The sequence below is a fragment of the Trachurus japonicus genome, chromosome 8 (assembly GCF_045865225.1).
Source record: "Trachurus japonicus isolate A0001 chromosome 8, Traja_1.0".
Classification (NCBI taxonomy): domain Eukaryota; kingdom Metazoa; phylum Chordata; class Actinopteri; order Carangiformes; family Carangidae; genus Trachurus; species Trachurus japonicus.
In genome coordinates, this window is record NC_140914.1 from 13507213 (window position 1) to 13529162 (window position 21950).

Sequence of the window (21950 nt, forward strand, 5' to 3'; positions counted from 1 at the left end):
ATGAATATATAATTTTTATTATTTAGACTGGTTTTGAATGGGTAAAAAAAAAATAAAAATAAACCTTCATTCCTTTTTAGCCTTTTTTTTCTCTTTTCTTTTCTTTTCACAGTAACTGTTGGACATAATGTGCCATGAGTTCTACAGAGAATGTGCTGACCCGCAGCTCAGCCCACAATTTGCTTTATTCAGGTATTTTATTTTGTGTTACATGTGTTCTGTTTTTTGGGGGTTTTTGTTCAGACATTTTCCTCGATTATCGTTTGGTATGTGAGTGGTCTATCAAGGTCTGCGATTAAGTCTGTTATGATCATTGAATAAACTCATCTCTTTTATAGAAAATAAAAAAATAAAAGAAACTTGTCTCTTGTAGTGTTTTAATCAGTTCATTAACTAAGTTTTATTTTCTTTTTTACACTTTTTCAACATTATGTTTGACAGAGCCTCAGTGGATATTAGATACTCAAAAATACAAATGAGCTATTGAGTGTAGAGTGAATTTGTAGTCGTAGTAGTGACGTTGAATTGTTTTCCTTGCTATTGATTCATTTAAAATTTTCTCTCTTTCCTCTGCATTGCCCCTGATTACTCATGCTTTTTTTTGTGTTCATACAGCCCTCATAGCCTGCACGTGACAAACGTTAAGTAAAGTTAAAGAAGGACTTCACCCTGTTGCTGTTATACTAAGTAAAGTTTAAAGGTGATTGAGGTTGCAGTGGGTCCAAAACTTCAGGGGCAGAAAATCAGATGCTGAGTTGTCCTGCTGTGCTTTGCCTCAGTGAGTGTCCTTGTTTACTTGCAGCCTGATTTATGCATTTGTTTTATCCATAGCAGTACAAAGACAAGGCCGATGAGACCTGACAAAACGTCAGAGGATGGACCTGTGAGCTGACAGACCCTATCTGCTGACTCTATCTTTATTAAATACAAGGTGAGCCACTCTGCCTCTTCCAAATATCGTTATGTTTTGAACGTATTATTATTATTAATAACGGTTTTTGTGCATTAAAAAGGTGATAACTCACTACAAAGTAGCGAACAGCAGCACTACATGAAATTATTGCTAGTTATCTTAAAACTAAATGAGGCAAGATTAGTGTGATTATCATAAATTATTGGGAACAAGTGGTTAATGTTGATTTAAAATATTGAACCTGCTGATTTCGGTCAAATGTCAAATGACAGATGTAACCACAATCTCTATCACGAGAAGTTAGCGCCCTCTAGTGGCCTTAACGAGGAACTGCAATGCATCAAATGAGTGAAGCCAGCATCAATACAAATATAATAGAAACATCACTTCCGGTCATTTCAAAATAATGTGCTGAAACAAACTCGGCGCAACAAATATTAATTAATTTATGTAGACACTAGATTCAGTTCATGCCATAAACAAAAACCTAATTTTGGTCATTAAAAACAGCATGAATCAAAAATAATTACTCAAACTCTGGGCTGGCCTGGTGTAAACCCAGAATAAAATGTGCTGTTGTAGTTCCCACTTGTGACCACAGGAGGCAGCAACTCAACATGGCGGAGCTCAATTCAACTGTTGCTTTATTTTCGTTCATAACTCTTCACGGGAATATTAGGTTAACACGGGTTAAGATAACATTGCAGTTTAATGGAGGAATTGTAAGTGTAATGCCGTGGATTTTCACCATTTTATGATTAATGTCACTGTGAAGAAGATGTGAAAATCGCCGTTTAGTAACTTGGTAGCCTCTCCAAGCTAACAGCTAGCTAACTGCTCCGACGTGCCCGCCGACGACGGTTAGCCTACTACATTTCTGCCAATACGGTAAAACAATTTACAAAATATACACAAGATAGTCGCTATATTATACCAGTATTGTTTGTTATAATTTGAAACTGTTCACTCCTGTCGGTACTTTCATTTGAAAGCACTCTTCGGAAATGTCAGCGTTTATGTTTTGGCTGCATTGACGCTATCTTGATGCATTTAAACGCTGCAGTTCACCACTGTGGCCACTAGAGGGCAGAAGCAATATTCACACAGGTAATGTAATGAATGCTCTAACGTTACTGGTATTATTTCTGTTTTGTACCTTTCTCTAGTTGGTAATTTTATTTATTATAAACTCTATTCTTTTAGTGCACTATTGCGAACAGTGGAGGACACAGGGTGGATATAAAGATAAACTTCTGTATCTGTATTACTCTCAATTGGATAGGAGTGATGGGTTGTTCAAGATTGCGATATTGATATAGGTCTAGATGTGCAACTGTGGCTTGTGGTGACCAGACTGTGGGCTTTGAATAGACTGAGGTCTTCTTTTTTTGCACGACATTTCCAGTTAATGCGTTCAAAAATAATAAAACCGAGAGAAGCAATGTGCCATTTACTGTAACCACTCTTAGTGGTGTTGGAAATTCATAAAGTTATCAGTCCATGTCTGGATTATTGCCTCTGAAAAGGTCGAATTGAAGTCCAAAGTCGCGTTTTGCCTAATAAATATCCTGCTGCCTTCACGTGCTTCTCCTAAATTACGCTAATTGGACTGATTCTGTTAAAATTCGCATGGCAGGCAGGCAGATTTATTTATTTATTTTATATATATTTCTTATTTATACTTTATAATCACAGCTTTGAAAACACGACTATTGATTATTTCATCGTTTGTTTCCCTCATAGACTGGTAGTGTTTGGTGTTTCTGTGTCCTCATACGGAGTTCAACTTTAAAAAAAAAAAAAAAAAGTTATCAAATCACACTTAATGCAACGCCTCAGATGTGGCCCAAATTTGAACGAGGTGCAACACAAATGCATAAACTCCCTCCTCCCTCCCCCCTGCTATGCAATGACCCTTTAGGCAAAATGACGACAGTGTGCTTGTGTTTTCCGACATCCCAGGCGGTACGTGGAGGCACCACCGCTACCTGTCGGTGTGGTGCAGCTGATCTGAGTGACAGTAATTTCGGCAGCGCCTTCCTGGAGCCGCGTCGCCGCGTTTAGGGGACAGACGGACACACACAGAGAAAAAAAACAACCTTTGGACGTTTGCACCTTGAAGGCAGCCAGGAGCACCGGGGTCACGCCACCGCAGTCTGGATGGAGGAGACCCTGAAGCGGTGGTAAGGTTTCAACTCATGATTAATATTAAGTTTAAATTGAAATCAACACGAGTTTCAGTTAAGCAGATGGTTATCTAGCGTTAGTATCAATTTCACTCATCTCTGTGCATTTGTTACAGGGCGCCAAACCAGCAAAGTGTCTCGTATTGTTGTCTTAGAAAGAAAGGGAAACTTGTTTTTAAATAGTTTTATATGTGTGTGTAGATTTTAGTGTAGGTTTTTCCAGAGGGGCTGTTGATTTATACCACTGTTAACTTTGGGCTTTTGTAAATTAACCTGGATAAAAGTAGCAAAACTAACCACTTTAAGGTCACCACCTCCATCTTTTCTCCTTTTTCAAGTACTTTTCAGTTATTTCTGAATGTTTTCCCCACTTTCTGTTTTCTCTAATCACCATGGGCACAGAAAAAGACTCAGACTCATCTGTCACGTACTGTACTTCTGAAGTTAAAATCTTCTCTGCACTGGAGGATTATCTGTGTCTGCATCTGCACGGTGCCAGGGCCAACTGACAGACGTTGATGTTGACAACTGTGTAGAGACAAAGCAACTAAATGCATTTTCAACATATTTCAGATGAGAGCTTGGAAATGTTAAAATGTTTTTACAGCTTTCAGTTTGTGAAAAGCATAATTTGACTGATGTGGGTGAATAATAGTTATGTTTTTTTTTTCATGGTGAATAGTGAATATGTACTGGAGTGGGAATCCTGTTGAACAAACACAGTGTTGTATGTGGTGCGTTGGTGCGCTTGTTGATGTTGATGACAGGTAAATATGCTGAACTTCCTGTTCTGTGTTTTACAGTCATGGACTTGGAGAGCAGCGCGTCGAATATCTGCTACTACGACCATAACGTCACCTTCTTCTACGACCACGCGGGGAAGAAAATCAGCGAGAAATGGGCGGCGCGGGACTACATCGTGATCGGACTGGGCTTGACCGTGTGTGTCATCGTCGTCCTGGCCAACCTGCTGGTGATGGTGGCCATCTTCGTGAACCGTCGCTTCCACTTCCCCATCTACTATCTCCTGGCCAACATGGCCGCGGCGGACCTGTTCGCCGGCGTCGCCTACGCCAACCTGATGCTGAACACCGGCCCCTGGACCGCCACCCTCACTAAGGAGCAGTGGTACATCCGCAACGCCCTGATCGACATCAGCCTCACGGCCTCGGTGGCCAACCTGCTGGCCGTGGCCGTGGAGCGTCACCAGACCGTCCTGACCATGCAGCTGCACAGCACCATGTCCAAGCGGCGGGTGGTGCTGCTGATCGCCTGCATCTGGGCCGTGGGCATCGTCATGGGCCTGGTGCCCTCCAAGTTTTGGAACTGCGAGTGTAATCTGTCGGACTGCTCCACCGTGGCTCCTCTCTACAGCCGCCGCTTCCTCATCTTCTGGGCAGTTCTTAACTTGCTCACTTTCTTCATCATGGTGGCCATGTACACTCGTATCTTCATCTATGTGAGATACAAGATCCAGTACGTGTCTCAGCACACCTCTGACATGCAGCACAGGCAGACTGTTATCAACCTGATGAAGACTATCTCCATGGTTCTGGGTAAGACCAAACAACTTGTGACCGCTTTTGCACATGAACATTTATTTGTGTGGAGGTGTCAAGACGTTGATGTTTGTTCACAGCCAGATAAAAACAGCCTTTACCTAAATTGAACCCATCATTTTGCACAAAAAGGAAACTGATTTATTTTCCTTTATGAAAGTGTCCATACGTGATTTACTTTGATGTGCTTTAGCTCAGAGACACGAGACACGCGAGTTTCCTCTCTGCTGCCTCTCACTTCCTCTGCAAACTTGTTCTGCCGCTTTGGTCTCGTTTTGCGTCTGTCCTTGTCAGATCGCTGCATGTTGTTTAGTGACACAGGTTGACAGGAATGTCCAGAGTGAGACGGTGAAATTGAGACCGTATTTCTCCTCCACAATCCACTCCTTTGATTACTCAGGTGGCTTGTTTCCTGGTGGCAGTTGAACGTAATATTGCCCAATCAAGGTGCAAATATAACCCAGCATAACTGAACTTTGAGATCAGTGTCAAGTTACACCTGGTGCTTCGGTGGAACAGTGAGTTTTATTATTGTTGACTCTCATTTCTGCTTTCGTAAATACAGGTGCCTTCGTCATCTGCTGGACGCCCGGCCTCATCATTCTCCTACTGGATGGACTTCTGGGTAAAAACAGTCGAGCCAATGTCTTTGAGAAATACTGTTTGGTGGTGGCCGAGTGTAACTCTCTGGTCAACCCCATCATCTACTCCCTACGAGACGAAGAGATGCGCATGACGTTCAAGAGGATCCTGTGCTGTCTGTGCTGGAGAGACGACGCTCAGCAGAGGGAGCCGGTACCTCTGGAGATCGACTCGCCTCTTTCACAGGTGCCCCACTCTGTCGCCTCTAGATGGAGAGTTGATATGAATAAGGCAAAAACTACTCCACAAAGGGCTGGAGTAGCTGCAGTGTTTTGTTCCAACCAATCGAGAATGCACAGTTTGACCAGTCAACCGTCTGAAGACTGAGATCAGCTGATTAATTGGAACAAAAATCTGCTGTCACACGGCCCCCCTGTCGAATAGTTTGAACATGCCTGATAGAAACGCTGCTGACGCTCCCGAAGCACTTATCAAACATCTGCTCCTATAGTAACAGTACCTGTTATCTAGATTAACATAAAACAAAGTCCTGCTATCCTGTCAGAGTTTTTGGCTTGTGTGTGTGTTATGCTTACTGGACCGATGCACTGACTGGTTTCTCTTGAAACCTATCTGAGAAGTGAAATGAAACATTTACTGGTACTTGGGACAAGAAGGAACCTGAAAACTCCTCCTTGATTTCTACTTTTTGTTTTGTTGAACCCAGAGCAAAGACTGCCTCTTAAAAAAACAAGTCACTGAACAGGAAATGCAATCAATTGTTTCTTGAATTTCTCTCTTGAATCTTTTTTTGTCCAGCTCATTAAACTGTGTTTTCTCCATAGGAAACTGTTGTCTGTGTCCAGAAGTCAGATGACCAGCAGTTGTATTCGCCTCAGGACACCAACAGTAAAGAAGACAGCTGGACAGTGCCGGGGGTGTGATGGCTGCAGGCCTGAGATAAAAAAAAACAACTCAAATGTTTTTTTTTTTTACTGTTATCTAACCAGGATACGTGATGTAAAATGTAAAAAAAAAAAAATTGCTGGACATCAGGAAACATCCGTTAAACTACCTCTCTTCCATGTTTGCTTTTGTAAGATTAGATGCATTGATTAAAAAGATGAAAATTCCTCAGTTTTTCTCTCTTTTTCCACGAGGCTGACAGATTCACATGTTACCGTCAGATGGTGCAATCTCTCCTTTTATTACATTTGACTATCACAAGAGCATTTGTGACAAATTATAAAATGATACACTCCTAAATTCTGAAATCAAATACTGAAAAAAAAATCACACTAAATCATTTTATTAATTTTCTAATAAGAACACTACAATTTGTCATATTCTTCCTTTTTGTTTTACTCTTTCTAGAACAATTCTAAAGTTGAGGTATAAAAGGAGTTCATACAGACTGACAAGTCTGAAAACAGTGGGGGTTATATACAAGAGAAATGGAAAGACAGAGGTAGAGAGAGGGGTAAATACAAGGAAAAGAGGGGAGATACAAATATACTAATAAAAACAAAGAAATCAAAAAAGGTTTAGAGGAGACATTTGATGCTGTGGAAGTCATTTAGTCACTTTCAGGATCAAAACAAGAGTTAAACAAAAATACAGACTAAAATTAAGTTCTGTATTTTAGAAGAGCATCCGCTGCTTTGCAACAAGGGGCTCTTGCAAAACTGCTGGGTTAGCACATCATGTGGTACACGCTGCTAGAGCTCAGTGTACAACTAACACATAGACATGCACGTCTGGTTTACTTCCTGTTTCACACTGACACAAATTTTATACCAAGTCGCCATTTACCTGTTAGTCAAATTAATCCGGGATTATATTTCCATAAAGCAGGAAACGTGTGTCATGGCATTTAGCCGACATAGGGGGATCAATTTGAAGCTCTCAGCACTTGAATTTTAAAGCCTCTTCCTATGCATCTGTCTGATTTTAAAAGGAATCTGCCACTCCATAATCAGGAATTTCTGATATCATGGAATAATTTGAGCAGCATTCAAACGAGATTTGGGAATAAATTAGGCACAAAAATGGGTGACTATTTGGAAATAGTGACTGTATAACTGAGGGAGCGTGGGAAATGTTCAGAAAAAAAAGGTGTGAAGGGATCAACATGGCAGAATATACCAAATAACGTCCATTGCAGAACCTCAATTGATACACGCATCTTTCCACAGCACCAAGTGTTACGCCTCTAAACCGTACATTGCCACCCGGTTATGTAACAAAAGACCTAAATAATATTCAAAATTGATACAGAGTTATCGTGAATTCTGCGGCACAAAGGCCGGAAATAAAACTGGCATCTCAACCAAACATCAAAGTTTATAAAAGGAAAAAAAAAATACTGAAACATTACACAAACTGTACAGTGACATCCATTACAACAGGTAGAAAAAGGGGAGGGGTCATGATAATTTGGTGTGGCGATAAACGTTATTCATAAGATACAGTCGTATGAACTGCGATGAGTAACAAAACAAGTAATTAAATGTGGGATATCACATGTGACCAAGCTTACAAGCTCAAGTTTTGTTCTGTAACATATGGTTCAACAAAGTCTTGACTGACACTTAAATATTCATAAGGCTTTACCTTACTATCAAAATGCTTTTGTTATTCACATAACAGTTAATGTATAAAATGGTTCCAAAGAATGAAAATCCCCAAAAAAACGCTGCAAGGTTTGTCTTAAACACAAGTTAATTGTTTTACTACACCCAGTGCTGCCTCTTTTTTTGGTAACAGAGGAGAGAGAGAAGCCCTTGCCCAATTGGCCACAGAAGTAAAAACAAGAACTCAAGTTGTGGTTTTATCAGAAGATATTAAAAGATGGGTAAAGGGGGAGAGCAAAACCGTGATGCTCACAATCAAAATTACAGGTCTGATATGACAGTCCTCACTCCACCCACCCTCCCATGAAGCCCCATAACAAAAAACAAAACAAAAACCCCAAAAATGAAATCAACTTGAGGCATGACAACACCACACAAGAGAGACACAGATACAAATATAATTCCCTCCTCGCCTCGAACTGAAATGGTGGCTGTGCACCAACTTTAGAGAGACACAGAGTAGCATTATTACATTGCTGAACGTGGTATTTTTGGTTTTTGGTACAACAGAAGGTTGTAGCGTGTTGCCTCGGGCTCACAAGCTTAAACGTGTCAAGATGGGGGGGAGGAGATCTCGGTTGAACCCCACCTGCTGCTGTCATTGGCTGGTGGAAGCACCCAGTGTCTATAATGCTTACAAAGGTCGGAGGGCACCAGCCAGTTTGACTAAGACATCCCAAGAAGACTGTACACACGCCCACACAGAGACACACACATCATAGTAATACATGATGCACTTTTTCCTTTTTGGTCTGACTGTAATAATTATACCCTTTATTTTTTTTTTTTGTTAATAAAAACAAAGCTAAAAACTCGGAAGGTTAAATGAAAACAATAATATCACGCCTAGAAGTCCTACATGCATGGAAGACAGTCACGTTTCTAAATTCATGTCACGTTTGTCCCAATAACACATCGATGCCCCACAATCTTTCCACCCTCCTCCTAACGTCATTTAGATGCTTTATTGAGCTCATTTTTGGTGGTGGCTGGTGCATTCTTGGTGAAACAGCATTAGAAAATAGCCTACAATCAAATAAACTAGTGGACAGAAAGCAAGAAGTAAAGTCTACAAGCCATCTACCAACACCCTCTATTGGTTAGCAACAAAAAGGGCTATTAGTTACATCCACTCAACCAAAGATATTCTCCTCTCTCTGCCCTTTCATCCTCTCCTCCTCGCCAGCCCTATTATCACCTGTCCTGCCTGCTTAAGAACAGTGATCCCCTTACCTACCTTTTTACAGGTAGAGACACCCATAACAAGGATGCTAACTTTTGTGCTTGACACATCTTTTATGTCAGCTTACCATGAAAACGACTGAAAAGTAGTAGGGTGTGTGTGCGCGCACGTGTGTGTGTGTGTGTTTATGGAAGGGGAGTGCATGCATGCACCTCTGCGCATGTCTCGATTATTCACTTGGAAATCTCCAACAGAATGAAATATCAAGCTGTAAAGGACTGGAAGAAGATACAACAGCGTCTTGTGTGTGTAGAGTTGGCAGAGGGGTGATCTCGGAGGAACGGATGTGTTGACAACTACTGGGGCAGCACTTTGGTACGAGCAAGGTGAGCAGAGCTCCCTGGTGATCTGTATCAACAACGGTTTGGCTGTCAAATTGCCAAGGCTTCAAGAAGATACAGGCAATCACAAACAGTTTTCCAAAGCAAAGGGTTGAGTGCAGAGGTCAACAGCACATGGACAAGCTGTGTGAGTACTGTGTGAAGTTAACGTGCATATACACATAATGTACAGACATCGTGATCATCTACACAGCTGGGTCCGTGTGTTTTTGTTTTTTTCAAAAAGTCCATGATAGTAAAGATGTTTTCTATCGGTCTCGGTATCAGTGAGCTCCTTCCTCTTTTCATTCTGAGTTGTGGAGCCTCGAGCACTGAAGTGGAGCTTTGGGGGTGGAGGGGAGAACTCCTCCTAACTACTGTTCGGCTGTCCTGTGGTCCAGCACAGTGTGTGTTTATGAAATGCAAACACAGCCATGTGTGTGGCTGTCTGGTGGTGGAGAGACGAGGGTATACTGAAGAACGGTGGTGGTGGCGGTGGTGGGGGGGCGGAGGGGGGTGGAGGGGGGCAGAGGATGGTAGTCAGAGCAGACCTCAGTGGGAATGAAGTGATGGCAGGGAGAGAGAGCCACCGGATCAGTTGGAGGTGTCGGAGTGGACGCTGCCAGGAGGACCGGGAGTGGAGGTGACCGAGGGGGGGTTGGTGGTGTCCTGCCAGCTGTTAGCCTGCAAAACAAAGAGAAGGGGAAAGCGTGAACAGGAAGCTTCACATTTCAGGTCTGAATCAACTTGATGCCCAACCAAACAATGTCAGTTCACTAGTTGAAACCAAAACTACCAATTCTCAGAACTTGTTATCTCATAATCAAGCTTCCCCCTGACTTACTGATGTGAATTCGGCGTCGACTACGTGACATGATAAGGCACTTTCTCATGAAAACAGGCGAGAACTCTCACCATGTCATTTTGCCGCCATGTAAAAATCAGTTGCTCAGACTTACTGGTAATTGTTCACCACGCCCGCACGACGTCAAAACATCATCACAACCATTCTTAACGAACCTATCATTAGGGTGAAGTAAAAAATTCCTTCAGCTGAACTGTAAATTACCTCCAAGCAAAAACCTGCTGTAGGTTTAACTGACATGTCTCTGTGAGCATTTGTTTGTTGACTTTTAGATGCCAAAGGTTACAACTGGCCTTAATTTGTATTTATGGAACAGGTGCACCTGTGGTATCAACAGCATGTAACAAATGGTTCCTGGATCTTTCTTTTCAGGAACTAAAAGGTTTGTGTGACCCATTGTCGTCTGAATTTCCATGGAGGAGATTATGCAAATCATTCGTTTTAAAATTACACATACGTATAAGATTAGGCATGATGAAAAACCCGGATTAATAAATCTCAACAGTAAAAAAAAATGATACGGCTTGGCAGCTGATAACTGCAATATATTAATCCCTATTTTCACCGGCCGACCAGCCGACAGAGAGACTGAGATGACCTGTCTGCCTCAGCTGTCTTACGACAGACCTCCGCTGTGGTTGAGGCTCCCACTCCTCAGCAGACGGCTCTGGCAACTTCCTGTTTTGGTCATGTTTCAGTGTTAAAAGTCTTTCGGCCTACGTGTTATCAGAATTACGCTACAACGAAATTGAGATAGTAACTTCTTTCTCCCACGATCTTGTGAATATGATATCCTATGTGATTTTTTTTTTTTTCTTCATATTTATGGTAGAAAACCATCAACGAATCTGCGTAAAAAACAAAACAGTGGGCTTGCAGCTGAAATTGAGGTGAGTACTCATCCAGTCGGAGATGTTCAGTATGCATACCCCACCCAAAGGTCCCTAACTTTTTAGTAAACTGTATGATTGTGCGTTAGTTATTTATCTGAATGACGTACAATATGAAGCAGGTATTGTGACTAACTCCATGCTTCTATCAGCTACACCACAGGGCCTTTAAGTCCCTACTCACATCCAGGCGATGAGGGGTGTAGAGGCCACTACCCGACAGCTCCTCATAGCCGCCCGTCAGGTGTGTAGCACGGTGCAGGGTATCCACCTGTCAGAGACAAAACACACCACAACATTTCAACACAGTCTTTAACACAACCAACAAAATGAATCATGATGCTACCAGCAGCTACAGACTGAACATGGGGGTAAAAGCATCCACACACCTCTATTAGTCATGACCGATTTCCTGTTAATGTGTTAGGTAATTTAGTCCTTGTGGTTAAAGATGATGGTTCACCTGAAACTTCATGACTCACCGTTACACTATTTCCACTGTATATTAGACAGAAGTTAAGGCAGGTGCTTTTTTATTGTTTAAACTATTTGGTCATGTAGTGCGTAACAGCAGGAATGTGTGGATGCTTCCAGGACAGCAAAACTATTACTATTGCTATTAACAGACAACAAAAACAAGGACAGTTCAGTCTGAGGACATCTCTGTCTACACAGGTAGAGGGGTGAATATACGGAGATACGGGATGGAGGAATGTTTGGAGGAGCAGGGAAAGAGGACAAAATACAGGAGGCCGGCCTGAAGGGTTGGTGGTGCATGATGATGTATAAAAATGGAGAAAATAGCCATTGACCCGAGGGTCTGTTGGTTCAATCCCCAGCGCTGGTTTAGGCCAATATCTCACACAGCTCTAAAACTGACAAATACAAGATTGCCCAGGAAGACCGTGAAGCCCTTTACCAGGTGTAGGGGTTTCTGCACCAAGACTGACTCTGTACTTCCTTTAGAAAGCGACTATGTGTCCAAGTAATTACAGAAGGATGCGTCGTAAGTCAACTCTCAAGATCTTGAATCGGACTGACGTTACTTCGTTTGAGTGAAGCCATGCTCACTGTGCAGAGCGTAGAGGTTTGTGTGCACTTGTGTTGGGGAAGGAGCTGACGGGGTCAAAGGTAAAGTCAGGATGGGATCTGGGATCTGAGGAGAGGTCGGGGTCAAAAGGAGCTATGCAAAGAGGGTGGGTGTCCAAGGACTCTGGGTGGCTGGGGTTTACGGCAAAGAGGTCAACTCTGCAGCTGTCCTCAGTGCGTACCTGCGGCTGCAGCGAGGGGGCGATGTTGAGACCCTCCCCGTTGAGAGAACGCAGGCTGAGGTAGGCGTCGCCTGTGTGAGACAAACTGTATGACCCTGGTGACCCTGCAGGCAATATATATATATAAATATATAAATATAGCCAATATCCAATCAGCCCCACCACAGCGCCCTGGGGTCAAAAGGTCACCGCTGGTCGTGGACATCGACTAGCGGCACAGACTTAATTTTCAGCTTCAATATGAGGGTCACTGTCCTCAGCTTATTCTGAAGAGGCCATTTTATAAGATGGAAGCAGAGTTTCTCCTCAGCACAGATGCTCAGCAGCTGCACACACCAACTTTTGTGTGTCAGTAAGGAAATAAAAACAATGCAGTTGTAATATCTGCAAACATCTGCAAACCTTTTATAACTGCAAAAAGCATTTTTAGCCATCATAGTGTCACACTTCCAGTTTTTCTAGAGCTGGTGATGATGTTTGTCCATCACCTTGGGCTACAGTTCAGCGTAGGACAGGTGGAGCGAGGCAGAAGTGGGGGATAGGAGACCTTTCATTTTAAGGCTTTTTAAAGGTTATACTCTACTTAAAACAACCTGCTGCTCCTCAGAGTGAAGGAAAGCTGCTTTCCCACGCAAACATATGCTTCTCCTTTGAAACCACGTGTAAATGTTTCACCACGTGAGAAAACTGTTGTAGGAAGTCTAAATATGTGACGTAAAATTTCATAGTTCAACTATATCAACTTTAACACTTTTATTTGTTTATTGGGTGTATTCAGTATAATATTAAAGAGAGAAGAGAACTTAGATTTATTATGGCACAAAATGTCAATATCAATTGATTAGTTTTGTGAAATGATAGCTACTACATCAATTCTCTGTTCTAATTACTTGATTTCAGTGTTTAAAATTATGAAATCTCGTTCAATATTTTGATGAAATACAGACTATGTTTTTATCTTAAACAGTTCTGACTTCATCCAGTCTCTTGTGGCTTTGATAACGGATAAAAAACAAACACCTTTTACCGGCAGCTTCATGTACCACCGTTAAATTTAGTCACTCTAAAATAGGGCCTAACAACACAGCTGATCAGTATTTATTTTTGAGCAAATCGAAAATATTAAAAAAGGGGAGAGACTAAATGCATCAAAGCATGTGAACGATCACCTACCTGCTCCATTCTGCTTCCTTAGCAAATTGGGGTTACTACATTTTTACTATATGCTGTGTGTTGCATTGTTTAAAAATAAGACTAGACTAGATTACTAAAATATCAACGGCAATTAAACAAGCACATAAATACATTATGGGATGATCTTCAGAGAGAAAATGTAAAAGATGGACAGGAAGTGTTTGACGTTTACATGAAGCATCACAACAGTCCAAAGTTACTTATGTTACAAAAAGCATCTAGCTCACTAAGAATAGCACAGGATGAATGCAAGCAAAACACAAGGCTGCCCACACTGCACAAACCAAATGAGCAACAACTTGAAGGTTTTAACTCTAAGATGAAGTTTTTGAAAAGTAGGGCTTGTAAATACAGTATATAAGACAGTCAAATGCTTTCTTATAAAGTAATAGAGAATAGTTGGAACACCCAAGAAAAAAAACTTAACAATAAAAGCGTCAATGTCACCATTTCGTGTATCTATAGATCCTTATGTCATGACCAAAATGACTTTATTTTCATTTATGTTCACTAAACACTTTGGTAGGAACACCAGTAAACCCGCTCATTGATGCAATAATTCAATTCAATGTTATAGAGCAGCACAGTCAGGTCAGGAGCTTCAGATAAACTTCAGAGTGTAGAAACACATGAGCTCAGGGACTTGATATTTGGTGCTGGATGGTTTGGTTTGAGTATTTATGAAAGTAATAATCTCCTCGGATTTTCACACACATCGATCACTTGAGTTTTTAATAATAATGGTGTGAAAAACAAAAAAACATCTGGTGAGTGCTTGTTCTCCAGATGGTCAGAGGAGAAAGGCCCGACTGGCAAGGCTCTGGTAACTCAGATAACCACTCTGTTACAACTGGGGAGCAGGAAATCATCTCAGAATGCAAAACACATCAAATCTTGAGGCGGATGAGCTACAAAAGTAAAAGACTGCCGGGTTCTGCTCCTGTCAGCCAAGAATAGAAACCTGAGGCTGACAGTAGATAGTGGAGGCTGGGAAAACATAGTCTGGTCTCATGAATCTCAGTTTTTACTTAGAAATAGTTACCCAGCGTTAGTATGGTGTTCCTAATAAAGTGCTTGGTGAGTAAATGCAAGAAAAGTGGACCGTTAACAGTTGTAATGGCTGAAAATCAAGCCTTGTGCAAAATAAATATGCTAATTTCACATTGTTCTGAACAGACACATTTGTTGTGCAGTGTGGGTTTTACTTTGGGCAATGAAGTCAAGAAATGACACAGCCATTGTGCGGTTCATTTGGGTTATGTATTGTTTAAAAATACAAGCGTATGCATGGAGAGGAAGTGGTGCGTGTTAATGAAAGTAGAAGGGTTTGTGGGAGGATGACATGGGACACGTGGTACCTGAGTTGGGTGTTGCTGGAGAGTTAGCCTGGCTAGCCTGCGCCGACACATTGGCAGCATCCACCGCTGTTTTAACTGCGTAGAGGTTTGCTTCCTCCTGGAACTTACCAATGTTCTTCTTGTAGCGTATTCTCTTGTTGCCAAACCAATTAGAGACCTGAAGGACAGAGAGATGTCAGATATTCGAATGCATTGCAGTGCAGTGCTGTTTACTTGTAGCAGTGGCACAAAACAGGAAAAAACAAATTAAACCCCTAGTTAAAAAAAAAAAAGGAACTGAATCTGACGGTGAAACAGAAAGATGAAGCTGTAAACCAAAATCTCCCCATCTTCTATAAAAGCAGCTACAGTCCTGGATAATGACAAGTGTTAGCAATTCACCTGAGACACAGTGATCCCACACTTTTTGGCCAGTTCCTCCTTTGCTTCCTCACTGGGGTAAGGGTTAGATAGGTGGGAGTAGAAATACTCGTTCAGCACTTCTGTCGCCTGCTTGTTGAAATTGCGCCTCTTACGTCTGACACACAGAGAGCAGAGATAATGAGCCAAGTGCAGGGAATATACATGTCTGACACAACAGAATTGGTCGAGCTTCAGTCCTCAAGAAAATAACCAATCATCTACACACACACACACAGAACAATACACGCCCGACACAGACAGACAGACCTGGCGTCAAGGAAGCGTGAGCGCAGAATCATGACGGCCTCGCAGGTGCTCTGTTTGAGCTGCATCTGAATGGAGCTGAACTTGCGGTGGATGATGGCCACCATGCGCTCAATCTCCTTGGGAGAGATGGGCCGTGTGCGAGACTGCTCTCTCAGCAGGTTCATTACATGGTTGGTGAACTCACTGCAGGCCTGCACCCAGGATAGAGAAGACAGGGGGAGAAAAAAGGAGTTCAATGGCATCGTAAAAAAGACAGTACAAGCGCCGACTCTGTCCAGTGATGTGACACGTGATGATCATGTGTAAGACTCGGCTTTCTGACTCCTCCGCTGATCAGCTGCCCTCCTCTTTGCTAAGAAAAATAGTCTAATATTAGATCATGTGATTACTAGTCGTATTTCAGCCATAACATAGAGTCTACAGTTTCCAAACACCAGGGAAGGGAGCCATAAATGATCAATGAGTGTGGAGGGCAGAACAGAACTTGATATCAATGCCTATTCACATCAAATACAAATGTAAAACATGGAAAAAGAAGTAAGCAGTCCTGCATGGTTGGGCTGAAAACATTAGGGCCATATTTTAACAGTTAAAATCTACCGTATGTTTCCTTTTATTTTGCACTGACTAATTGACTCTTCTGACTTATTGATTTCATTTTAGCATCCATTACAATATTTGTGGATGACAGTTGCCCTCACCTGCTCATACTTCTCCAGCTCAGAGTGATATATCTGGCGGATCTGGGCGAGCTTGGCTCTGTAGTCCGAGTGTTCGATGCTGCTGTCGGTGGGTGAGCCTCCTGCTGCCGCTGCAGCCGCAGCCGCCGCAGCCGATCCTCCTCCCTTCTCTGGGCCTGACACGCCCTCTGCTAGCAGCATGTTGTCCAACCGCATGATCTGGGGATCTGGGGGGTCCTCCTCCTGTACGCCTCGTATACTCAGCACTGACCAGGAGGAAAGAAAAGAAAAGAAGCACGGGAATTAGGAACGAAAAATTTGTATTAAACAATCTGAGAAAACCTGTTGGTTAAAAAAGTTGTGAAAAACAGGACACATCACACACTTCCCCCCCCTTTTAGGGAAAAGACCACTTCTACGGGCTAATACTGTGGGTTCTGGAGTGCATATGAAAAAGTTTTATCACTGCTAAAATTCAAATAAGTGCAACCCTGTCAAAACCCGGTTGAGTTTCTCCCCTGAGTCATTGCTACGAGCGCCTGGATGAATTCTCAATGAGCCTGAGCTTCTTCATAATCAACAGCAGAGGGCAGTGTGGCCCCTCAGTGGCAACCTGCCAGAGATAAGGGCATGAGGCATGGGACCAGTAATGGGAGTGCATGTGCTGTCACTATGAGCCCCAGTGGCCATAAGTATAGTTATCAGTCGCTGCTCTCCACCACTGTATTATACCAGGACCTCTGTCAGCCTGCAGCCATGCTCTCATCTCTCTCTCTTCCTCTCTCTCTCTCTCTCTCTCTCTCACACACACACACACACACACATACACACACATTTACACCACACATACACACACACACACCCTCACAGATACCACTTTGTTACAGAAAAGTTTTAAGTACAGACAACCATCTTTTCTTCAAAGCCTTAAGCGTTTAACTCTCAACTAAATTCCCTATTGTCCCTTTTGCTTCTCAATCATTCAACTTCAGAAAGTAGAAAAAGAAATTTAGCAAATAATCTGCCCGACACACTGGATTGTTGTACTAACAGTTAGATTTATTTTCTAAAAGGTTATTACTGCACCAATACACCACAATGTGTCACTTGTGAAGGTGTACTGTAAAGCCACTTAGCACTCATTTCTACTTTTCCTGTATTCATTTCAAAAAGTCATTTTTAACATTATCTAGTAAAGTCGCACCACGTTAAGGCTTAATTAATACATCATAATAGTTTTTAATTCCACTAATCAAATTTAGCAATTGCCAGAAAACAGCAGCAGCTGTTTTAATCAATTCCTCCATATTTCCATGAAAAACATTACGCAATCATTAAAGGTTGTGTCATCTCGGGGAACGAAGGAAGAACTAAAAGGCTCTTTCTTTTTTCACGTTTTGAAATCTTGTTTACTAAACAGTGAAGCAATTCATCTAGGCAATCAACATATTTATAAATAATTAAGGTAATTTAGTTAGTCACAGTCCTAAATCACACATCCATTCACACGGTAGAAAAACAACATTAGTATTGTATCACAAAACTTCAGGTTGTGTAAGATAGTACAATAAAAGGAAGAAAAAAGAAGCTGATCTTTATGGTGAGTTAATCAAGGAGGTAAAAGCCAATTTAGACAGCAGTGAAACCAGACAGGACTCTGAAGGAGACAGACGCCAACAATATGGATGACACGATTAATCCCAGTGGAAACTGGGTGGCGTTAGGCGCTTGTCCTCCTTGAGGATTACGCTAGTTAGTCAAAGCTCATCATCAAAGGTGAGAGAGGTTCATGAATTCACTCATTCAGAGCTTCTCTTGTTTGCTCGGTTTACACAACCTTATGAGTCTTTATGTCGCTGTCAAAGTTTCCCTGTAGAGAGTCATGCTGAAAAACAAGTTTGCAGCCGTGGAGCAGTCGGCGCTAACAAATCAGCGGGGCTGCGCTCGTAGGGAAAACAGCGGTGAAGGAAACAAGGGCAAAAAACAGTTTTACTTAAAGTTTCCAACTGCTGTGGAGCAGATGAGTTTTTGCTTTTTCAAACTTCATTTGATAAATGAGTCTGTTCCACCATTTAAGGCCTCTCGTAGCGAAGTGTCCAACTCCCCCCCAAACCCTCCCCCCCCTTTTTTTTCTTGTTCCTTCTTGCCTGTTTCTTTCCTTCTACTTAGGTCTCTTTTCTCTCTGAGGCACATTCCTGCTCTGCTGCTCCCCCATCTCAGGGCTCAGGAATGCAGCAGACCCAGCCGTCTGAACTAATGACCCTGATTCGCCCATCTCTTTCCCTCCTCTTTTTCTTTGCTTTCAGTCATTCACATACGATCTCTGCACTTCTTACCTAGATAACCTATAGTCAGTTTTAGCACCAGAAGTATTTGTTTTGTCGTGTGTGAGAAGCTGATCTTCCGTGTCCATTCGCCGAAGCGAGTACAACTGACCTACAGTGAACGGGGCAACTGTGGCTCTTGAAGCTTCTCACCTCTTCCCCCTCCCCTTTTTGCCCCCCACTCCTCATTATGGCCCCCAGCTGTAGCCTAATGCCCCTACATTCCCCTAATTACTCCAATTAAGCCGTGATTACCCACAATTGCACTCATGCACAGTCTAGTGGCCTAGTGGTATTATAGCAGCTGTTGAGATGAGTTAAGATACTGCACAGAAAAGGACCATATGACATGGACTTGTTTAAAAAAGGGGTCTTCCACACACAAACCACCCGTGAGACCCCTGAAAAATACTGGTAATTATAAAAAAAACACACACATGCAGGCCTGAGCAATAACTGGTTGTTTTGCTCCAAAAACTGAGCAACATTTCCTTTTGATCAACTGGCTCCTGACGTTGCCGTTGGGCTGCTTCTATTATTGAAAGACTAAAACTCGGAGCGCTGCAAGTAATGATATTTAGATTCCCTATTTTTTTTAAAACAGGGAGACATCTTAAGGCCCACAGCCTGCATGCACAGCTCTTAGAAATCACACCATTATGCACACGTTACCACCCTAGCTGAGCTGTGTGGCATTGAGAGACGAAGCGAGCAACACATACTATGAAATATTCAGGGTATCCAGCTGGGCTTTCACTGCATACATAATCATTCTCATTTCTGCACAGCCAACGTGGAAACGCTGTGCCGTGCAGACACAACACAGGGTATATGAAGTGGTGCAGGTAAGGGTGAACAACCTAACCACTAGTGTAGTGCTGTACATTAACTGTAATGCCTTCCACACATAGAAATAGATAAGACTTAAACGCAGTCAGTATATCATTGCTCAGCTCACAGCACAAGCTTTATCCTTGTCTGTCTTTTCCCTCACTAGCATCCCCCTTTTCACTCTGTCTCCCCCAACACACATCCCCTCCCCCCTCTCCCTTTCAGCACACCCGCACCCACCTCCCCCAGTGCCCCCCTCCCTCCCTCTGTTCTCCATTTCAGTCGAGTTCTCCATGTGAGCCGCAATCCCTCATGCTGTCAGCCCCCCCCTCTCCCTCTCTCTGTAGACAGACAGGATTAGCATTTTAATTGCATCAGCTCCCTTGGGTATTCTCAGCCTTTCACTGGGAGAGAGAGAGAGAAGGATAGAGAACGAAAAAAAGGGGGGAAAAAGGTAAGGAGAGAGAAAGGGAGAGAGAGAGGGTAGAAGGAGAACCAAGGAGAATTGAAAAAAGGAGTCACAGGAGAAGATATGTGTGCGAGAGAGGAAGAGACAGAGAGAGGCTACAGGAATATACACAATCCAGAGTACAGACGTGCCAGAGAGGGAGCGAGCCAGAAAAAGAGAAAAGATAAGACTGTGAAAACATCAGTTTTTCCTTTCATTACAGACAGAGAATTCAGATAAAGAGAATGGGCCATAGAAAGATGGTTTTCACAATGAAAATATGCTACATGAATATGCAAATTTACCTCTCAAAAACTGCAAAAAATAAATCTCGACTGCAGCTGTGGAGATGTGATAGGTAAAACTGTGTATAAGAACTAAAAGTGTTTGCCAAATATATATATAAATATACATATAAAAAAAAGCATCTTGGGCGATACAAATGCAGCTTCGGAAAATAATAACTGGAGCCAGACTACCCATATTAAACTACTCCTCACTGTTTTATCTGAGACATTTTCACCCGTAAAAACAAATTAAGCTCTGAATAATAAATGACGAACAAACCTCCTCCTGAACCATGCATGACACAGAATATGGCTGCTGGAAACCCATCAGGCTGAATTTGCCTTTCACATTTCCTGAACCATGGTTATAGCCAAACATATTTTAGCCTCATGCAGAAGTAAAAAAAAAAAAAAACAACCAAAAAGCCTGACTTTTCCCCCCCCACATTTCCTTTTGTTGGATAAGTTTGACTTCCACTATGCAGAAAATGGAGTGAGTGAATGGTGTTTGGAGAACAGAGGAGTTTCATCAGAGTCCTTGACCTTTTAATCCACGCGGTGGAATACAAACTTCACCTTCTTTATATCCAGTTAGTCACCCAGTAAAGTCTGTGAATGCAAAGGCACGTGCTCATAGCATGATTAAACATCTCCAGCAGTCTCAGTAGGAGCCTTGATGCCAGTGGCACTTTCTTTACAAAATCACATTTTGTAACATTTCATTAATATCAGCTTTCACAAATGGGTTCCTCTGTGCATATAGGATTTTGATTTACCATGTCATTTCAGGAGAATATGGGTTGCTCCAAAAAGTGTTTGGGTGAATAAAATGTTGCCTCGGGCGAGCTGTAGAATATGGCATTAAAACTGAAGAACCAGCATTAAAAATGAATAATAACCCTAATGGGCTTATTGCCAAATGGATATTAGGAAGAAAAGGTGTATTTCTACTGCAAATGCTACATAAAAACAGTGTAGCTCATTCTTCTAAAAGGGTGTTTTTTTGTGGAGTACAGTCAACTTAATGAGCCCAATCCATATGTCCTTTCCTACTTTAAGCAGCTCACGCTAATCAGCATCTGTTTGGGTAGTTCACCAGAGTCCTGTTGCACGCAGCCCCCCACTCTGACACACACACACACACACACACACTTACACACATACACATACACACACACAAGAGCGAGGTAAGCATTCAGAGTAAACACAGTGTGGTCTGATTAAGGTGTGAATTGGAGAACTCACACCTTGGGCAAACACAACACTTTCAGTCCAACACATCATCAATCAGCCCTTAATTAACTAAAGAGAGGCTTGGACACTCGAGCGATGACTACGTGTACCCTCCTTGAATGGTCACACACAAACACACCGTCACACACACAAGAACACACACACAGGCACTAATGAGGGACAGATCAATTTGTGTTGTCACATAATCTGCACAAACAGAAGCAAATAAAGGACCTACAATACATTTTCCCCATGATCATCGTTTTTATGAACTGTTCCGCAAATTATCATCAAAACTTAGCTGACGATGCTAAAATGGAAAATATAGTTTGCAATAATAAAAGTTAAGAGGACACAGTTTGGAATGATTCTCCATTTAAAACTTACTCCATCAGCGACAATCAGGAAAGATTCTTTACAAATAATAATAATAACAACAATTAAAACATAGTTACAGAGCCCAT

At 42.1% G+C, this 21950-nt stretch overlaps 2 protein-coding genes across 5 annotated transcripts in view; one reads left to right on the top strand and one right to left on the bottom strand.

Moving 5' to 3' along the window:
* Positions 1-2875: 2875 nt before the first annotated feature.
* lpar2a (lysophosphatidic acid receptor 2a) lies at positions 2876-8660 on the top strand. The gene is made up of 4 exons (XM_085783982.1): positions 2876-3096; positions 3903-4655; positions 5224-5486; positions 6086-8660. Exons 2-4 carry the CDS (start codon positions 3905-3907, stop codon positions 6182-6184), a joined length of 1113 nt encoding a protein of 370 aa, XP_085640108.1. The 5' UTR covers positions 2876-3096; positions 3903-3904; the 3' UTR covers positions 6185-8660.
* Positions 6427-21950, bottom strand: part of pbx4 (pre-B-cell leukemia transcription factor 4) — a 28712-nt gene continuing 13188 nt past the window's right edge. For 2 of the 4 annotated variants that reach the window (XM_085783978.1, XM_085783979.1), the window contains 7 exons: positions 16385-16629; positions 15684-15874; positions 15396-15531; positions 15015-15171; positions 12463-12533; positions 11376-11462; positions 6427-10120 (listed from right to left, as the gene is read on the bottom strand). In XM_085783978.1, coding sequence (XP_085640104.1) covers positions 10031-10120; positions 11376-11462; positions 12463-12533; positions 15015-15171; positions 15396-15531; positions 15684-15874; positions 16385-16629 — 977 coding nt within the window. In that variant the 3' untranslated portion in view covers positions 6427-10030. The remainder of the gene's footprint in view (positions 10121-11375; positions 11463-12462; positions 12534-15014; positions 15172-15395; positions 15532-15683; positions 15875-16384; positions 16630-21950) is intronic. The other 2 variants (XM_085783980.1, XM_085783981.1) reach the window with 1 other exon arrangement.